The 21,557-nt window shown below is 41.7% G+C and overlaps 1 protein-coding gene across 5 annotated transcripts in view; it reads left to right on the top strand.

Annotated features, from left to right (window-relative positions):
* LOC131663161 (apoptosis-linked gene 2-interacting protein X 1) overlaps positions 1–21,557 on the top strand; it is a 1,103,979-nt gene that overhangs the window by 802,706 nt on the left and 279,716 nt on the right. For all 5 annotated transcript variants that reach the window (XM_058933370.1, XM_058933362.1, XM_058933344.1 and 2 more), the window contains one exon: positions 6,370–6,585. In XM_058933370.1, the coding sequence (XP_058789353.1) occupies positions 6,370–6,585 (216 nt within the window). The remainder of the gene's footprint in view (positions 1–6,369; positions 6,586–21,557) is intronic.

The following is a 21,557-nucleotide window of genomic DNA, read 5'->3' as shown; positions in this document are numbered from 1 at the left end:
CAGCGAAACATAGTGCAAAACAATTTGGCGGTATTCTCGCGAAAACAGTTGAGTCTTAACTGCCTACTTTCAAACTCTCGAGCGTCCTCTCTCTCCCTTAATCGTTCGAACTAACACGCGAGTAATAGAATCGCTAACGGATCGATTAATTGAATCGACTACCGTGTCAGTACATAAGTTCTATGAAAATTGATATATAAAGAAAAAATCCTACGTAATTTCTCTAGATAATAGTACATAGCTTTAAAATATTTTTGTTTTTATTGGTGTTCTTACAGTTTTCGCGGAATTGATTCGTTCATGGAACACCTTCAAAAAAACTTTTTTTTTGCATATTTTCTGTAATGTCACCATTTTACATAAAAAAATTATAAAGAACTTGCTTTCACACTCCCAGAATAAATTATCAAAATTAGGCTTTTTCTTGGTTACTAGAATGATGTTACCCCTTAATTCATGAATTACTTTAACTTTGTTTATAACTTTATACTGCATTTTATCTCTGATTGAAGAATTATTTTATAATTTTTTACGACCTTAGATGAGATTTATCATGCAAAAACTTTTCAATCAATTTCCATACACGGTTTGGCGGAAAATAGTATTAAGGGAGTAGTAAATCCAGTGTAAAATAGGTGCTTCAGCCAATATATAGATACGCTTATCGTTTCAGCTTGGTCTTTGCTATCAGCCTTGCCAATCATGCGAACGTTGATAAAAGTAAAATAAATTCAGCTCTTTTCCTAAGATGCGTTTCACTCAATTAGTGAATACCCTTGCCTATATCCTTTCCTTACAGATCACTCAGTAGCTCAACTCCTGAGACTTGTACTCTTTTCAGAAAAAAAGTAGCATTGTCAATCTTCTTTCCCTCGTAACTTTGAAAATTATTAACAGAAGTCTAGAAAATTTTTCTGTATTTTTGTCAGTATTATTCTGGTCTTTTGCAGATAGTGTTTACGGATCATAGAAAAATCTCACACGGTGCTTTCAGAATGACAACAGTTTCTATAAAGACTTAGTTTCCATACACTTTGTTGAAACCCAAAGAATTGTACGGATATTAAACCTTATCTTTAGTGATAAGGTTATCGAGACCCTTTACTGTTGGAGCGTTAACAGAAATTTGCAAATTAACTTAGTGTATCGACTAAGAATGAAGGTAGTTTTGTCAAACATTTTTAATCTCTGTTTAAAAACTTGGGATATGATGTTACGATTGTCACTTTAAAATATCTCCTGTCTATAAACCAGAATGAATAACCATAAACAGAACCAAAAACAAGTGGAAAAACATATGCGCAGCATAATACTTTCCATATCAGCACACGATTCCGGTTGAAGTTTGTATACTATTTCTGCTGGACAGATAAAAGCCGTGACTAGTGAATATCTGAGCAAAGTAGAAAACTACCATTACCATTTGGTCTACCTATAAGCCTAAGTTGTCAAACAGAACTCTCATCTAGTTTCTTGCCAGTTATTCGTAGTTATGTATCTTTTATCCATTACAACATGAAACATTTCCTTCGTAATACTTTTCTCATAGATCAAGTTCCGTTCTACCATCAAATGATTTATGAAAATTGTAAGTAGAATCACATGCAAAAAAAATCAATTTCTTACTCATATGTCCGTGATTGACGATTTAATTAATTTTTAGTATTCGAGTTTAGGTATTTTTATAAATGTTAATAGGTTATATTATGTATCATATGATAAAACTAATTAAATTGTTATAATGTCAATATTGTGAATTCAATAAATATATTTTTGCAAAATATATATTATTACAAAAATATTAAACGATTGACATAACATACGAGGTCTGTTCAAAAAGTATCGCGAATTTTGAATTTCCGCGGGCTACGTAAATTTGATTTTCGATTTTTTTGTAGCGTTATGTTGGTACTCATGTCCCTTACTTATGCTGATAAGGTCGGCCATTTTGAATGTTTAGTTAATTTTTAACAGCTGTTTTGCTTGGATGTGTTTTGGCTCGTCTTCGATTTTTGCCTATTCTAAAAAATGGATCAAAGAATCTGTATCAAATTTTGTGTGAAAAACAAAATAAAATGTGCGGACATATTCCAAATGTTGACTGTAGCATATCGTGAAGTTACCTTGGACCAAAGCAACGTTTATCGGTGGTAAAAAATGTTCTCAGAGGGCCGAGAAGATGTGAACGATGAACAACGTGCAGGACACTCGGGCACGTCAACAACAGACAAAAACATTGATAAAGTGAAGAAAATAGTATTGGCCAATCGTCGAATGATCCTTAGAGAAGTTTCTGAGGATTTAAACATATCGATTGGCTCATGCCCTTCGATTTTAACCATTGATTTGGGCATGAGTAGGGTTGCCGCGAAATTCTTACCAAAACTGCTCAATTTCGACGAAAAAAAACAGAGGATCATAACCGGTGATGAATCATGGGTTTACGGTTATGATGTAGAATCCAAAGCTCAATCATCCCAATGGAAGCTGCCGCATGAGCCAAGACTGAAAAAAGCGCGTAAAGTACTGTCGAACGTGAAGTTGTTGCTCATAGTTTTCTTCGATTATAGAGGCGTGGTGTATCATGAGTTCTCGCCACAAGGTAGTACGGTCAATAAGGAATATTACCTGTAACTTATGCGTGTTTTGCGCGAAGCAATCCGCCAGAAACGTCCGGATTTGTGGAAGATCAAAAACTTTTTTCTGTTCCCAAAACTGAAGAGGCCCATAAAAGGATGGAGCTAAGCCACGATTGAGGAGATAAAGATGGCATCGAAAGAGGAGCTGAACAAGATCACAAAAAATGATTTTTTTAAGTGCTTCGAGGATTAGAAAAAACGTTGGCACAAGTGCATTATATCCGAGGAGGATTACTTTGATGGAGATAAAATAAATAATTTTTGAAAACATACAAAATTCGCGATACTTTTTGAACAGACCTCGTATTGAGAAATTTGCATATATGCATATGCAGTTCATTAAGAAAAACAGTTATACATAGCATCTTTGATAATTTGCTATCCAATGTTTTTCTAACTTCATTATTAGAAAAACTGCGAATGATCAAATAAATATTAATAAAAAATGAATAACATTTTCAGATTATCAAAGGGGTCAATAATTTGAACAATTTAAAATATATTAATTCAGTCAAAAAGAGAGCTTTGCCAATTTCAAACATTTTTCATGTTAAATACTTTTATTTATTTTTATTTTCAATATAATTTACAATCTCTGCATGGATAAGTAAATGTTATAAATACAATTTCATCAATTGGTTAGAAAAATTGAATTTTATATAATATACATAAAGATACTTCATTATTAATCTGTAATTGTACTTTAATACTCTGTTTATTCAATTGTGTATAGCGCTATTACATATTTTTTGAATCTTGAAACTATTGGTATTGTGTGCATTAACTTCATTTCTAGCCAGTTTGGGTGTCATGATATTCTATTAATATATTTTCTATTAAGTGCTTCGATTTCTTATCTAATGGTCGTTAAATTGACATCTTTCCTTATGTATTCGTTTGTGACAAACAATGATGCATCAGTGATGAATCATAGTATTTTATTTTGAAAGCTTTCTATTATATCAATATTTAATTTTCCAACAGTACCCTAAACTAATATTACGTATGAAGTTTTCCCAATGTGACGGAGTAAGCAGTATGCTTGCTTTTCGTCTGTTTTCCTCTTTCCCCTTTTGTCGACAAGCGTCGACAAGCGACCCTTTTGTTAGCGTTGGATGCATATTAGAAATGTATCTAAAATGGCCTTTTATTTCAGCGTTGATGATTGCCGAGGAGCGGCCGAAGAGATTCAAGGGACTTCAATATTGAGAGTGAGAAAGAATGGGAAATAGCCAACGAAAAAGAGAGAGAGAATGCATGCATTAAGCATGTCTAAGCAGGTGTGCGACGTACGACCAATAAGCGTTGCGTAAAAATTGTAGGTCAAGTGAGGACGAAGGAGAGCGCGAGCCCAGAAGGCGAGAAGGCAGCGGCTAGCAATTAGTCGTACATTTCCTTCTCATCCACCCTTGCAGGAGCGTCTCAGTAGGCTGTTGCGAGAGGGTAAATGACCGCGAGTCGGTCGATATTTGACATTGAATGTTGAACCCTCGCTGCGAGAGGCAGAAAAAAGCCAATAAGGACAGTGACCGCATATACGAGGGTGGTCCGATAAGTACTTAGCCTACAAAAGAACAACGAAAATTTTGGAAAAGTGGCGTTTTATTTTTCAACATAGTCTCCTTTTAGTTCGATACACTTGGCCCAGCGATGTTTCAACTTCTTTAACCCGTCTGAAAAATCCGTTTCCTCGAGGTCTGAAAAGTAGGCTTCCGTGGCAGCGATTACCTCCTCATTCGACTCAAATTTCTGCCCGGCGAGTGACTTTTTCAAGTTTGGAAACAAAAAAAAGTCGCACGGGGCTAAATCTGGAGAATACGGTGGATGGGGCAGCAGTTCACAGCCTAATTCGACCAATTTGGCCATGGTGACGGCGGAGGTGTGAGCCGGTGCGTTGTCATGGTGGAAGAGCACTTTTTTCTTCGCCAAATGGGGCCGTTTTTTCTGCAATTCGACGTCGAATCGGCCCAATAATTCGGCATAGTACAGCCCTGTGACCGTTTTGCCCCTCTCCAGGTAGTCGATGTAGATTACACCTTGTGAATCCCAGAAAACGGTGGCCATCACCTTTCCGGCCGATGAGTTGGGACAGTCTTCGCCTTCATCGGAGCACTTTCGCCGGGTAAAGTCCACTGTTTAGACTGTTCCTTGGTCTCTGGTGTACACCAATGGATCCATGTTTCGTCGACTGTCACGAAACGACGCAGAAACTCCTTCGTATTGCGCTTAAACAGCGTCAGACATTGCTCTGAAGTTGTCTCACGGTTGCGCTTGTTGTCCGGAGTGAGCAAACGCGGCACCCATCGCGCCGACAGCTTTCTCATGCCCAAATTTTCATGCAGGACATGACCCACGCGGTCTTTTGAGATGCTTACGATCTTAGCTATCTCACGCACCTTCAATCGTCGATCTACCAATACGAGATCGTGAATTTTTATCACGTTATCCTCCGTGGTAGCCGTTTTCGGAGCACCTGGACGTGGCTCTTCAAAAATCGACGTGCGACCACGTTGAAACTTGTTAAACCAATTTTTGATGGTCGCAATCGTAGGAGAAGAGTCACCGTACACAGCATCCAAGCGCTTTTTAATTTCGCTGCGCGATTTCCTTTCCAAAAACAAGAATCGAATCACCGACCGATACTGCTCTTTTTTCATTTTTCAAAAATCAACGGACACATTTGCTTTCACACGCTCTCAAAAATAAATTACAACTCCGATCCGGCTAAAATCTTGACAGTAACCATCGAAAAGGTTGTACTACGTGATAGAATGTTTCTTTTGCGAGAGTGGCGCCATCGGGCGGTGAGGCTAAGTACTTATTGGACCGCCCTCGTAAGAGTTTTCGCACAGCTGCCCGCGTATTACAAGGGAGGCTGCCCTTTGTTACAAGGTACGCGATTTAGACGCCTGCTGATTGAAGAGAAAGGGGTGTCACCTAACGCAGTTTCACTTGGTCGCTTACTTCACCACGCCAATCATCCGGAAGAAGACAAAGTTATGTTTTCGTTTCCTTTCTCTCTAATTTGTCTCACCATGGCAGGCTTGTAATCGCGGTATATTAAGTGCAGTAACGTTTGATAGTCAGGCGTTCACTTGCCGGTTACATGGGATTTCTTTTTGTTCCGAACAGCGGCTCGATAGGTTAAGTACAGGCGACAGGTAGTGGGCTGCCAAAGCGTTCATCTGCGGGTAGTTTGCACCTAATCTTGTTCAGATTATAATTACTGTATTAATATGCGTTTGTTTCTGTTTTTTCTTAGCGGTAAGAGTTCTGTTTGAGTTTGTTCGCTGTTTGTTAATGGTTAGAAATAAGATTTGACATTTGATAAATGGTGTGTATAATTATTTGTGAACTTATTTCCTGTCTTTCCTCTTCGATTGCTGAGAACGAGAATGCCTCTCTTATCCCCCTTAAAAAATTAGTAGCAAAAGCGCGACAATAACGCGTCTATCTGTTACATCAGTAACTTTGTATTTATATTAACGTGTCTAAAGCTCTTTTTATTTTTTAAATACAACAAATATTGATCAAAATATTCCTATTGGAAGACTAAGCAAAAAATATTGATTATTCGTCAAAAATTAATATTAGGTACTGTACTTATTAGAATTTTTTTTAAATATGAGAACATTAGCATTAATAAGTCATCTGAAAAAATGTTTATGAATATTTCACATAAATTTCTAACGTCACGAATCAGTAATTTTATGATTTATTATTTTTATAGGTAGATATTTTAAAAACAGACCAAGATAAAATCGAATTTGATTTACAATCAGAGACAATTGATTTACGAAATGAATTTGTATCTGCATGTGAACGAGGTAATATTCCTAATGAAGAGGAAATAAAATTGAAATACATTAATACACATTATGGGCCGATCAAAAAACGTATAGATGAATGTTCTCAGCGCCTAGATCGGTTATTGGAAGCCATTCATGTAAGTAATAAATGTTGAAACAATCGATGATAGTTTTGACATAAAATAAAATAAAAACTTGATATTCTTATGCATATACCGCAAGATATATGGTTCCCGAATTGTAAATCTTAAATAAAGGATCTAATTAATTTAGATCGTAAAAGTTATCTCTAAAGGTATATTAAAACATCATGTTACGCTACATTTATATTAGTTTGAAAAACAAACAATAAATGCCTAGATTTTCAGACCTCAAAAATCAAATTTTTTAAAAATTGAAACTAATTATAGTAATAATAATGATTATTATTATATTATACAAATTTATTATTATAGTAATAATAATAATTTTTATTATTATTATTACTTTGTTTTTTTATTTTAGAATTGTGGTGAACAAATTAGGAAAATCTTCATGACTATAACAATTAGGTAAGATGGCAATTCACTGAAGCTATTCACGTCCATCACATTCATTTCATCCAGGAGAGACAGGATAGATTTGATTCACTCAGACTAGATGATTCCAAACAATCTGTTGTCCAACTATGAACAACCTCCCAGTTATCGGTGGTTAGTTCGCAATCTAAACGTGTTCAAACTTAATCAACAAATGTATTGTTTGTACAAAAAAATGTTACTTCCACTATGAAGTCGTTGCCACGTCATATTACACAGATTTACAAAATAAAAAAAGTTCAGGATTATTTGACCGGGCCATATAATACTTATGTATTTCGACACGCTGAATACGAATCCGAGGTCTGTTAACCTCTATCACGTCAGATTCAAAGTCATTTAGAGGTCGTATCGTTCATTTTGCATAAAACAAATACTTGTATATGTGCTTCAATCACGTACAATCATATATTTTTGTATCCTGAGTGTAAACGTGGTATACATTTGATCCCAACAATTTATGGTCAAGGTTATTTCAGGGTCAATTATTTCATTTTCCAAAAAATAAATATAACCTTATATCCTTAAATTCTAATTTCCTTAACCTTCAAGTTCTGAAACATTTGCATATATAAGTTCAGCTCTACTTTCAGTTTTCTTAACCTTCAAGCACGTAACCTTTCTACGATGTAGTTCCGACCTTCTTAACCCCAATTTCTTCAGTCCCACCAATTTCTTCAGTCCCCCAACCACCCACACTCCAATTTCCTTAAACCTGGCATCTAGTAACTCCGATCTCTTACGCCCCAATTTCTGTAAATATTCAGCCTTTTAATCTGCGGTGCTATCACATCTCCATTCTCTTAATCCAAATTTTTTTAACTCTCGAGCACTCAATTTTGCCACGCTGTAAGCTCAAACCACTGTGCCCTACTTACATTATTTTTCGAGTCTCGTAACCTACGCAGCTGTAACCTCAGACTCTTAATTCGAATTTCTTTAACCTTCTAGTCCTATAATCTCAGCAACAATGACAAAAGTAATCTACATAAGAGCAATTTCAAAATTTATACAATTAAAATTCATTGCAACTTACTTTTGGTCACTGGTTTGCAAGCTTACAGAAGTAAGATTTTAAGAATTTATAGGCATTTCATCCAAGACTGTTGGATTGGACTCCTTAGGAAGGATCCAGCAGTCCCTCTTCGAGGCCTGGCTATTCGATGTTCAGTAGGTAGGCTAATAGGAGGAATCTGGTTGTTTCTTTTGGCAAAAAATAAGCCCTATACTGGCAATATTTTCAATCGTATTAGAAGGTTCGTAACTTTTTCAATGTTTGTGAATCACAATTTGGGATCATTGAACTTTTAAAAGTTGTTTGCAGGTTAATTTGAGAAAAACAGAAAAATATCTGATTATAAATATATCACTTTCTAATAAAAGCGCGCTTTTTTCTTCGGTCTACGTGTTTCATGGAATATTCTTTTCTGTGTTTTTCTTTTATATTTAACTGAAGTATCTCTTTTCAGATATCAGCAGTAATCTAATATCATATTGACACCCCAAAACCCTTGGTAACCCCTTTCCACCTCTTTAATATCTTGGTGAAATCTTTCCCCTCGCTCTTCGCTATAATCTCCAAAATTCTCTGTAAATTTGTTTAAATAAGAATTTAAATAGTGGAGCTTTAGACTCATCAGGCATCCAACAGCTTTGTAGTTGACGACCAAGTTCCTAACTACTTAGGTATAATTTGGATCTCGCTTGTTACCTACAAATGTTGTGCAAACATCGATAAAGTTTGCCAAATTTGTTGTTCATCCACCAGTATTTTCTTTCGAAATTCTAAATCTTTAATTAATTTCCTTGATATCTATCGAAAATTTCTTCCTTAATTTTTGCTTCCGATGACTTTGGAAACCTTACAAGGATATACTGAAAGGCTGTACTATTTTGTATTCTTCAAAGCCTTCACTAGCTGTTTGATTAAGCCATATTTTTATATGAAGAGGAAGGAGTATTATGTTAGTCGGATTAACTATTTTATATTTTATAATATACTTTTGCCCTATAACAAAGTTATTTCTTGCGGGCCAGTTCTTTTTCCTGTAATGATCATCACGAACTCTGTTATTTCATTCATATGAAAAACATGGGAATTTTGTAAAACCAGTCTGTTGGCCCAAAACGATTGTGACAACTTTCAAATCCGTAAATTTATATGTCTCGTAATTAATTTGATTAAGTAAATATTCCATATTCACATAATTTTCATCCATTGTCGTTGAGTGAGTCAATAGAACAGAGGCTAGTTTTCTCCCATTGTTCAGTAATATAGCTTTGAGGCTTCTTTTAGAAAAATCGATGAATAACCGTCACTCTTTAGAATCAAGTTCAGCGCCGAATATGCTAAATAACTCATCTATATCATTGCAGTGACCCAAAGAATCACCTTGAATGAAGTTTTTTCGAAAAGGCTTATCTCTGTTTCTATAGGATGTTATTTTTGTTTTCCTATGCAGCCATCCTTTCTCCTTTAGTCATAGTTCTAGGAGTTCAGGTTCAAATTGTGCCTTAAATAGTCCTAAATTTCTTACCAAATCGTCGAGTTCGCTCTAATCAAATGTTGTAGGGATTGTGCGGTGACTCATTGTACTGACATCAAAATCCGTTTCATCGTCATTTTCTTTGTTACTTTCTTCGTCATCTTCTTCATCATCTTCAACATCGTCTTCTTCTTCATCTTCTTTGTCGTTCTCTTCACCCATGTTACTGTAGGATTCTGAAAGGTTTTCGTCACTTATATCGATTTCCATTACTTCATCGTTATCATGACTGGTATCACTTACTAACACTGACATTGTAAAACGGACGAAGTTGTTTTGTAAATTAATAATTTACAAGTTGATTCTAAGTTTAATGTTTGTATAAAAGTAATAATCAATATTGTAATTTTGAGGTGCACTCCAGATCATAGGTGAAAAGAAAACCATTCCTCGCGTTCCACTTTTCCAACGTCTTAAATGCGTATCACAAATTGGACAAATGAGTTTCAGAGCTTGTGATTGATTGAAAACAATATAAGTGATGTTAAAGCACTTTACATTATAACAGGGTAGATATTTGCCCGCGTTATTTCGCGAGAGATCAATAAGTATATTATACAGCTCGATGCGGGCGTACAATAACCGCGCGAAGCTATGCCCGGATGCTTAGTTACGCCTTAAGGCCCGCGGGAGCGTCATGGATTCTGCAGCTAGTCTTCGAGTTAATTCACCGACGGGGAAAGCGTGGAAAGTTGTAGAGTCAGGTGTAAATAAGAAGAAGGGTTACATAAAATAAACGATATTTATACAGCTTGTAAGTTTACATAGAAAGCAGCGCGGCAATAAAGAGAGAGAGAGTAACTAGCTAGTGAGAGAGAAACAAGGTACACAAGAAGGTACTTACAAATGCGCACGAGGCCACGGATGAGCCTTATCAAACGTTCGGATACGGAGGGACAATCGGCAAGCTTGCACTGGATTAGTCCCACACACTATCTCGCAACACTCTACACTATTTACAGCTAGTGTATGCGTTGTTTCACACTTTTCCGATTTGAGGGTGATATGGCGTCTCCAAGACATGACCACCCCTCTCTCTGGGCGCCAATAAGTTGGCATAGCCCACTGTCTTTCACCACTTTGCTTTCAAATATTGGGGATCCGGAAGTCAAGTTTGCTACGACATCCCTGGCGCAACTCAGCGAGTCGGAACCTTTTTGATCTAAGGCGGCGACCTCCTCGGAAGGAGTACCGATCTTTTCACGGTTCGACGCTCAAGGAGAGCGGAACTAAAGGTTTGACCCTCGGTTTGGGCGCGACGGGACTCTAGTTGCCCCAACGTCTATTACGTCGGAAGCACGCAGCATACAAATCTTACGAGATTTGCTTGACCTGGTACCACTACCCCGCAGAGGCCAACCCAAATTGGGATATCAGAAGAGAGACTCAGCCAGGACAGCCAGAGGAAATTCCTAAGACGATCAACCAACTAAGCCTCCCCTCTTGGGCTCGCGTTCGAAAACATCCCACCCTGCGTACCTGTATTATGGGATTTCTCCCACGACTCACAGGTCCATCGCTTCGACATACCGAGGTACGTCTCCCCATTGCGTTTCGGTCATCCCCGCTCACGCTGGTGGGTATCCGTCATTCGAAGGTTTGTTATTATCCCGTTTTGTCCCAAAGTCAGATCTCGCTTTCTAAAGAGTGGTTTGATGGCTTGGCTGATTCTGATGTTTGCTCTTTCGATTTGGTTTTTGACTGTTATGTCAGGGCGGGGTCTCGTCTAGCCGACAAGACGACTCCCCAGGCAGTTTTCAGTATTCTTGCCTGTTATGCCATGCATTTGGTTCAAAATTCTGTCGTTGGGTCAAAACGGGGTTCGTCGCGTTCAAGTATTCAGACTTCGGAATTTAGTTCTGAAGTTGATGTTCAAAAATTATCGTTCAAAAATTTTCAAGCTTTATGAGCTTGTCTGAGTTCAAAAATTAGATTATTGTGCGAGTTTTTGTCCTCTGGTTAGGGACCTTGTAAGAGGTGGTATCTTTCTACTGTAGTTTGTAACTACATTTCTTCGCTTCCTCCTCTTCATGGATGCTCCTTCCCTGGGCTCTATGACTTTTCTAGCAAAGTCTCTAAAGGCTTTGTAGATTTTCCTGCTGGATACTAGGGCTGATTCTGGGCAAGGCCATATGTGACCTTCTTCTTCAACAGCCTCTATTAATAGCTTTCTTAGTTCCCTTAATTCTTCGCAGTTAAAGAGAATATGGCTTTCGCTTTCTATTTCTCCGCAGCTACACAGTTGGTCTTCGCATAATCCTCTCTTGTGGAGGTATGACTTAAAAGCCCCGTGTCCAGTCATAAACTGGACTGTGTAGTGATTGGGAATTAGCCACCTCTTCTTTAATCTGTCCTTGATTACTGGGAAGTAGCAGTACGTTCTCCTGCCATTTGTGGCTGACTGCCATCTCTCTTGCCATACCCTTTCGATTTCATCGTTGATGAGTTGTATGGCTTTTGAGATTTTTAGTCTGCCCGATCGAAGTTCTTCTGATGTAATTCGGATGCCGTGCATTTTAACCGATCTCCCTTTCCTGACGCAGTACTTTGCAACTCTCGCGTCAAGCTCTAGAGCTATCGGTCGGGAGGCTGCAAGCACGTGTGCTGCTTCATGAGAGATCGATCTGTAAGCTTTGAGTGTTTTGCAGAGGACCGATCGTTGCAATCTTTCTAAGGCAGATTGCTGTTTGGTGTTGGTCCTTTGCCACCAGCCTGCAGTGGCATATGTAACTTTCGATACTAAGAGGCCATTGTATATCTCTTTCAAAGAATTGAATTTTAGGCCCCAATTTACTCTTGCTATTTTGCTTAGCTCGAAGTAGGTACTGCTGCAGTCTTGAACCACGTTTCGAATATGTTCTTCCAGTCGGAAGCCCTTCGAGATTGTGATTCCTAGGTACTTGACTGTTTTGTGCGTTCTAATGTTGTCTTTCCCAATTTTGACTGTAGGGTCCCTATTCTCGCTTAGTAGGCCTTTTAGCCATATTAGTGCTGACTTTTGTACTGCCAAGTTCATTTTGTCAGACTTGCACCAGTCCGTCATTATGTTAATGATTTCTTGGGCTTGTCTTTCAAAGTCAATGCGTGTTTTTGCCTTAATGATAGGAAGCACATCGTCTGCGTAGGTTAGTACTTCGTATCCTGCGTCCCTGATTGACCGGAGTGGTTTGTCAAAGATGACGTTCCAGCCTACTGGTCCGAAAACTGAGCCCTGGGGGCACCCCTTCGTCACTGTTTTAAGTGTTTCTTCGAAGTGGGCATATATGCCCACTTCTCGATCACTGAAGTAACTCTGGAGGAGCTTATAGATGTTTCTCGGGCAGTTTCTTTCTTTCAATTGGGAAAGCAGGCTTGGCCACCATAAGGCATCGAATGCTCCTAAGACGTCCAGTGGAATAGCGGCTACGTACTTGATCGACGGATCAGATTCTGCATCTTCTACTATTTCATATAGTCTTCTGATGGCGTCCTCTGTGGATCTATTTGCATTAAAGCCAAATTGATCCTCCGAAGACCAGTCCGAGCTGTTTAGAATGTTGGAAATTCTTTGAATCACAAGCCTCTCGAGTGTCTTCCCGGCTATGGGGAGTAGACATACGGGTCTATATGATTTAATCTCGTTCTCTGGTTTTTCAACCCCTTTGAGCAACGTGATTAGCATTCCACTTTTCCATCTTCTGGGGAACACTCCGCATTTTAGGCAGGTATTAAAAAGTCGTGTCAGTTCCTGGTGTAATGGTTTTGCATTAACAAGCATTTCCGACTCTATTCTATCTTTGCCTGGTGATTTCCCTGCCTTGTTCGCTTTAAGGGCTATTTCAACTTCCCTTATTAGGAAAGGCTCTGCGTTGCCGGTTACTGGAACCTCCCGCATATCTCTGCGGATCTTTGCATGTGTGTTATTTTCGCAGCTTGGGTCGTCATCAGGCATTAATTTTTCTAGTATAGTCATGCTTGTTTCTTTCCAATCTTTTGTGACAGAACCATTACAGTTAACCGTGCACATTGCTTTTGAGATTCTGACTTTGTTGGATGCTCGTTTGTATGGATACGCTCAAGCATTCTTTTCGCTTTCGATAGTGCAGAAGTTTCTCCAGCTGTTGCGTTTGGCTTTTTTAACAGCCACTGCATATTCAGATTTCATTTGACTCAATTTTTCAAGTGATCTCTGGAGGGCTTTTCTTTGTTTCCTATTCGATCCTTCCTTGTCTTTCAGAGCGACGATTTTGCGTTCTTTTTGTATCGCTCGCCTCTTACTTCGCAAGTCAGGGTTCCACCAGGGTAGAGAGCGTGTTCTTCTCTGTTTGGGTGGAATAGAGCTCCTTGCTGCCCTTATTAGGACCTCTTCAAGTTTTGAAACATATGTTTCAATGTCTTCAGAGGTTCTTAAAGGGAGTTTAGCTAGGTTCTCTTCTTCGAATTTGCAAAGTTTGCCGAATTTCTCCCAATCAGCTTTTCTCATGTTAAACCGTGGTTCTAATGTTTCTTCTGTTCGTATGAGTCTGGCTGGTTGTGAGGCAAAATCCAGTTCGATCACTATGGGCCTGTGGTCACTGGTGGTCCATTCTTTCACCGCCCAGCTAGCCAGGAAGTTTGACAGATTTGACGTATGTAAAGTTACGTCGATATCCGTCTCGCCCCTTGTGCTACGGCACGTTGGAAGTTGGTCCCTTCTATTGGCCACTATTAGCCCAAATTGGTCTATGAATTCTTCAATGACCGTTCCATTCTTGTCCTGTGTATTAGACCAGATCTTTGACTTGGCATTTGCGTCCATTCCAACTAAGACTCTTTTGCCTTTCAATTGCTTCAGAGTCTCAGCTAGTTTGTCAAGATAGGTCTTCCTGCTGTGGCTGAACTGATAGTAGATGCTTACGAGGTATATTTCGCCAAAGGCTCCGACCACTTGTGCGCAAACACAATGGGAGTCGCACAGATTGGAAATCTTAACAGCGGTGACCTTGTGCGGATTGTAAAGTATCGCAGCTTGAATCTTTTCACCCTTTTTGGATCCATGAATAGCTGCGATGCTGCCCATACCTGAAATCGCGTTATTCCAGTGATATGGTTCTTGCACCAGTGCCACCTGTATGTCAAGATTTCTGTCCGTCATGATTTCTCCCAGCTCGTCGTTGGCTACTTGCCTTTTGTTGAGGTTCAATTGTATGATCCTCAATTTCTGGCCCAGTTCGGGGTTTTGTTGCGCGTTCAACCTAACCCTCGTAACTGGTGGGCAATCGTCTTTGCTTTCTTCTGTTTTGATCGGTTGCGAAGGAAACTGAGTTGATACCGGAGTGTTAGAGCAGTGCTCTGGTTTCTCAACGGTCATCTTCTGCTTACGTTTCCTCGCCTTGTTAAACCTAGAGTGGTTGACCATGTCGCTTTCAAGGTACAACGCAATTCCTAGTTATATTTTTCCTCCTTTGGGATCGCTGCTGGCGATCTGGAGGGTGGCTTTCGACTTTAGTCCTGGCGTTAACTTTCGCGTTCAACTAAGCAAGTGGCGTTCGAGTGGCGTTCAAGTGCGAGCTTGCTTGGGCTTGAGCTTTGTTACCTTATCGGGTTTCTCCATGGTTTCGGGGTCCCATGGCTCTTTTATTTACATTTTGATTTTTTAGCTAGTTATTTATCTAGCTTTTGATCTGTTTTTAATCTTGATTTTGATTTTGATTTTTGTTTTGATTTTGGTTCGCTTGTTTTCGATTTATAATCTATTCTTTCATTTGATTTTGATTTTGATTTTGATTTATAATTCTTAATTTTTAATCGGTAACTTTCTTATTTAACGCATCTTAATTCTACTTAATTTTCTACTTACTGTACTACTGCTTATGCTATTGCTTAAATTATAGTTAATTGCTTACGACTAATCTTATTATAATATAACTTAAAACTAATTACGAGTGTACCAGCGTGTTTTTATTTCACGCTGGGTTTGATTTTCAATCAAACCTCGTTTGGTCAAGTCCGGGTTAGGTGTTAGACGAGTTAGACGAGTTGCAACCAAAGTAGCATTTGACTGAGCGTGTCGGGTTTCCGCCTTTACTTTCATCTTAGCCTGTGTTCGCCATTAGCAGCACTGGATCTGATGGACTTTCAGTGCATGGTTTTCGCTTTCAAAAGGAGCTGACAGCCACTAATTTCGCTTTCAATTGCAAAATTGCTTTAGTTATTAGGGCTCAAAAACAATTCCTTAGCAGGAAGGATGCTGCCCTTCTGTGGAAGCATTTTTCCTAAGGGTTTTGGCATCCGTAGTGCGTTCTAGTCATCGAGAGTTACTCGGCCCAATGGACTGTTCTCTCGCACAATTTGGTGTCGGGCCTTACTCCGGGAACTCGAGGCAAAGAACTTTGGGTGGCTGCTATGACCACGGCCGCGACTCTTTACCCACAGTAGTGGCACCTACCGATTGCTAGTCGATAGGGGGAAATTTGTTATCTACCCGAATTATATTCGGATTGCCGGGACCATTGGCCCTCTGCAACTAGTTCCCGGAGCGGTATCCCGTCCTCTAAGAGGGCGCGCGGTACCACAATCCCAAGAGATTTCCCCTCAAGTGACTCCCGGATTTTGGCTTTTCTGGGCTCGAGTTGAGCTCTTGAGGTGTGGTAGACTCCGCGATGAATGTTTGGGCGTTTACAGGCCGCACCTCACCACGTATTGTTATGGTCCGTGTTGTTATATTTTGTTTGGCCGGTTGGCCTGTAGCCCTGAGGGCAAGCGTTGTGTGTTTTGCCTACTGTTTCTTTGCAGAGACAGCGTTTTCAGCCCCACCACGTGAAGGTACACACATCCGCACTTGTGATTGCAAGTCTTCGTTCGAATATACATTGCATTCACTTCGGGTCGACTAGCATTAGTTGCTTGTCGAGGGCAATCGGTGACGCATTTCGTACTTCAGCATTTGTATATGCCCGTACACAAAAGAGAGAAGTTTCGACATCCTCGCCCGAAACAACGAGTTGTTTGTTTGGGGAATCTCCGGTCTCTGCTAAGGAAGACAATTGTCGTCCGCCGCTTTGACAAAAGATTTTTGCACAAAGTGACCTGGCCAGCCTCGCGGCTGGCCATATGGTGCACTATATGCATCATCCATGTTTTTGCTAAGCGGATTATAATCGAGCTTCCTGAGAGCGTCGTGATTGCAACCGCCTCTACACTATTTACAGTGGGAAGTCTCTCCTTTCAACAGCTGCAGGGCCAAACCAAACGTCTAAACGAAGATACGTAATATCTAGACTTCTCTGCGAAAGCCGGCCGGCAGGAGTACGTGTGGTTTCGGACGCAATTCCCAAGCTAATGTCGCGGGAGCGTTCCTCACTCTCTCTCCCCTACTCTGTCGAACCTAAGTCGGTTCCTGTCGCGCGGTCGTCTCTCTCGCACGTTAGCGCGCCTTCGGTTTGGATCTGCACGAGCTTATCCTTCCTCTCGCTAGTTCGCGTTGCAAATTAAGTATTCTCTCTCTCTTACCTCGTACTCTATTGTCTGCTGCGGCAGCCACTTCTAGGCTTTGTACATAAAATTACATAAATTAATATAAATATAAGTATATAAGTATATATATAAGAGTGGTTGTTTGAGAGAGAGAGACATAACGAGTGGTTTATCACACGTTATATTCCCCTCCCCCAGACGTTGGTAACGCCGGCAGTACCCACTCGATACCTTGATCTCTCTCGTTCTGGGAAGAAAACTACCAGGAGTATAGGAAAGACAAATGCCACTATTCATCGGACAGGTCGTTGAGTGTAATGGTTTCGAGCAAAATGAATATAATAACCAGACTTGATAAGAACCATAATGTTTTATTACAAGTAGCCCCCTTACTCTCTCTTGCTTTATTTGCAAGACTTAAGTGTAAGGATTAAGGCAATGCCGTAAAAAAAATAAAGAAAGCAGCTGATTCACGCGGATTACAATATATTGTTAGTTTGACGCGATAAGTGAAACGCGTAACAGGAGGCAATGGCCAAAAAAATGTGATCTCTCGATGAGGGGTCGTCCTCTTCAGTCTTCGGCGTAGCCAAAAAGGCGCAGGGACGGCTACTGGACGGTTCTCTAATGGAAGGCCCTGGGGCCGTAATCCTCGAGGTAGTTATATCTGCCTGCCAGTCCCAGCTCGAATTTCCAGTGCTGAAAAAAGTTCGGGCAGTTTTCTGTTCTGCTTACGCCGGTGAAGTTGCATACAAAGCAGTACCGGACACCCCTCTTTGGCACATTAGGCCCATCCCACTTGCCGCAGGGCGTGGTAGCACATATGTGCTTCAGCGCGTGGTGCTGAGGGACCAGGTTCTGGTTGCCTTCGCAATAGTGAGCGGCTTGAGCCCTGTGAGCCAGCTCCTGGCGCTGATCGAGAGAGAATTGGACCTCTCTCGACGCTAAATCTTCGGCTTCGGCTGCGGGATAGGATGGGGCCTGTGACACCCCAGCAGGCACGGAAAGCGGTTGGACTTCCGCTTCCAGCAGGTTTAGCTGGGCTAATTGGCGCTGGATCTCTTCCCCCTCCCGGCGCTTTTGTTCCTGGAGCCCTAACAGGCGAGCTCGCTTTTTTTGAATATTCTTCGCCGTATCCCAACGAGCTGCTGCATCGGCTAGGAAGGCGCGGCGCTCCACTTCATCTTTGATATTGGAGATCAGATCTTCGGGGGCGAGGGCCCGGATCCGTTTGTCGGGATGGTTAGCCAGGGCTAGGGCCTCGGAGTAGGCCTGGCCTTCGGCTTGATCAGCCTTACGGCGAGCCACTCGGAGGTCTTTTATACTCTGCCTAATGGCTGACCATTGTTCCTGGGGGGGAGACGGCATTGGCCATATCTCCTCCTTGACGGGTCGAGGCAGTAGGAGCTGGAAGAGCCGGTACCCAAGGCTGGGCTAGGGCCTCACGGATGGGTTGACGATCGCCTGTCGTATCGGCCCAGGTTAGGAGCAGCTCTTCGATCGAGGGGAGCTGAGGAATCAGCTCGGAAGGGAGAGTGGCTGTTTGCATGGCCATTTCGTTGGCCAGTTCCAAGAGCCAGGTGGCAACGAAGCGCGGAATCTCTACCTTAACGGTCTCTTGTTTACCGGATATTTGCTGTGCAGGTAACATGATCTGTAAGGAAGACCGTCGTTTATTGTACATGTATGAGTAATAACATAATGTGTTCAAGAAAAAGCGAAAGAATAGCTTATTACATAATGAGCGTTAGAGCGGTAAGAAAGGTTAGTGACAAGATAGCGTATATTCATTAATAACTACGATGAGGGATTGTGTCGCGAACGTAGTCGGCGAGGTGAAAGTATAACTGGTGGCCACGCAGGCGGTAGATTTAGGCAGGACTTACGGGGCCTGCCTCTCTTACGTAGAGCTACCGCCTCCTGGGCGGGTGGAGCTTGGCTTGAGTCTAGCTGAGAAGTCAGGTCAGCTGTAGGAGAAGGCGTAGCCACTGTAGTAGAGGCCTGAGTCGCCGAACGACCCGCTGCCTCCGGGTTCTTCTCCCGAATAGCCAAATTATGTTACCCTTCTGTGTCGTCTACCGATTCTGAGGGGTCGTCGTGGGGGAATTGTTCCTTGTCGTTACATATTTTAAGCTGATTTACAGCTACTTTTCCAATATTTACTCCACTTTCTGATTGGAGCAGGTAGGAATCCATTCACAAACGTTTAGTCACGATGAACGGACCACAGAATTTTGGGCAGAGTTTGGCGGCAATGGCTTTAGCCGCCGAAGAGAGGACATGATTTTTCGCCCAGACTTTGTCACCGACATTATAGACGACGTCGCGATGGCAGTCGTTAAAGTACTTTTCCTGTCGCGTCTGAGCGGCCTTGCTATTTTCCAGAGCTCCAGCTCGTACTTCAACAAGTTTTTTCATGCGGTGGCGCCATTCGTCACGGGCTGTAGCCTCCAATTGTCCTCCTCGCGTCGAACCGTGCAAGGGGGCGCTGGATGTCGCCCGTAGTTGAGGAAAGCAGGGCTTGAGCGAGTAGCTTCATGAATGGCTGAGTTATAGGCGAATGCGAATTCCGCTATATGTTCATCCCATTTCGCATGCTTATCTTCCATGAAAGCGGCAATCATAGTTTTAATAGTCCGATTTACTCGCTCGGTGGGGTTTGACTGTGGATTATACGGGGCGCAAGTTCCATGGATCACTCCGTGTGACTTCAGGAACTCATCGACTAACTTGTTTTTGAAGGGCGTGCCATTATCCGAAAGAAAACGGTCAGGGGTTCCGAAGCGAAGGAAAACCCGTTGATTGAGTTCTTTCTTAATGGTTTTACCGTTAACCTTACGGATCGGAATGCATTCGATCCAACGAGTGAACACATCCATAAAGATGAGCAGGTGCTCATGGCCTTGGGGCGAGCGAGGCAAAGGCCCCATGGTGTCACCGCAGACCACTTTCCAGGGACGGGTAATTACGTGTTTACCCATGAGTCCTGCAGGGGATTTTTGTTCTACTTTTACTTGTTGGCAAATCATACAGTTACGCACAAAATGCGCAACATCTTTATGCCAGGCCAATGATAGCGTAATACGGCCCGTTGATGAGTCTTATATCGCCCTTGAATGCCCGATGTCGGTTCGTCATGACATTCCGCCAGGACTTTCTCTCGTTATTCTCGAGGAACTACTAGCTTCCAGGCGTCGTCATCATTGCCCATCAAATCATCGACTACCGGGTCAGGTCGATAGACATATAAGCGGCCACCTACTACCTTCCAGTAGGGATGCGCTTTTGGATCCTGAACGACTTGCGAGATCTTGCGTCTATACCAGGGGTCTTTGGTATTGTCATCGAGGGAGAAAGAAGCTAAAGCGGCGGCGATATCCTCGTCTGTCTCGAACATACGCGAAAGTGCGCATCGGGCACGACATTGTCCTTGCCTTTGCGGTGTACGATATCAAAGTCGTAGCCTTGAAGGCGTAACGACCAGCGGACTAGTTTCCCATTAGGGTTCTTCAGATTCCTAAGCCACGTCAAACTATGGTGGTCTGTAACCACTGTAGAGTGATAGCCTTCTATATACGGGCGACATTTCTCAATTGACCAGCTTACCGCGAGGCATTCTCGCTCGGTGACTGACAGGCGACGCTCGGCAGCAGTGAGGACTTTGCTGCCGTAACAAATGACATAGTCGATTTCATTTATCTTTTGGACCAACACGAAACCAATGCCCGTGTCGCTGGCGTCACATTCGATAGAGAATGGGGCATTAGGGTCTGGTCTAGCCAGAACTGGAGCGGAAGCAAGGAGAGCTTTAACTTGCTCGAAGGAGGCCCAATGTTCTTCGGTCCATACATATTTGGAATCTTTCCGAGTAAGGGAAGTGAGTGGTTCCGCAATAGCTGCAAAGTCATCCAGAAACTTCCTGTACCATGAGGTCATGCCCAGGAAACGACGTAGTTGACGCAAATTTTTATGTCTCGGGTATTGTAAAATGGGTTTCACTCTCTCAGGATCCGGGCGGCAGCCGTCTCGATTCACCAGTACGCCGAGGTAGCGCACCTCGGACATACAGATCTTGGACTTTTTCCTATTTATAGTAAGCCCAGCCTCGTTAACTCGCTTCAGAATCAGCGTGAGCCACTTTACGTGATCGGTAAAAGTATCCGTTGCAATGATCAGATCGTCTAAATAGGCAAAGGCAAAAGCTTATCCGCCAGCATTTGGAAACGTAGCAGGACTACCAGTAGGATGCCATAAGGCATCCGAGTAAATTCAAATAAACCCATACCGGGGACAGTGAAGGCCGTAATCGGAATAGACTCTTCCTTAAGCGGAATCTGCCAAAAGGCTCCCGAACAATCTAGGGCGCTTATATATTTGGCGTGTTGTATCTTGCGTAAAATGACATCCATATAAGGTAATGGATATGCCGATATCTTTGAAACCGCATTAACTTTGCGATAGTCCACACAAAACCTATACGTTCCATCTGGTTTCAGGATCATTACCACTGGGCTAGACCACTCGCTCTTGGATCTCCGGATCACTCCCATC

Source organism: Phymastichus coffea, unplaced genomic scaffold (genome assembly GCF_024137745.1).
Source record: "Phymastichus coffea isolate CEN01 unplaced genomic scaffold, Cenicafe_Pcof_1.1 PCOF00002, whole genome shotgun sequence".
Classification (NCBI taxonomy): domain Eukaryota; kingdom Metazoa; phylum Arthropoda; class Insecta; order Hymenoptera; family Eulophidae; genus Phymastichus; species Phymastichus coffea.
This window is presented reverse-complemented; position numbering and strand designations above follow the sequence as displayed.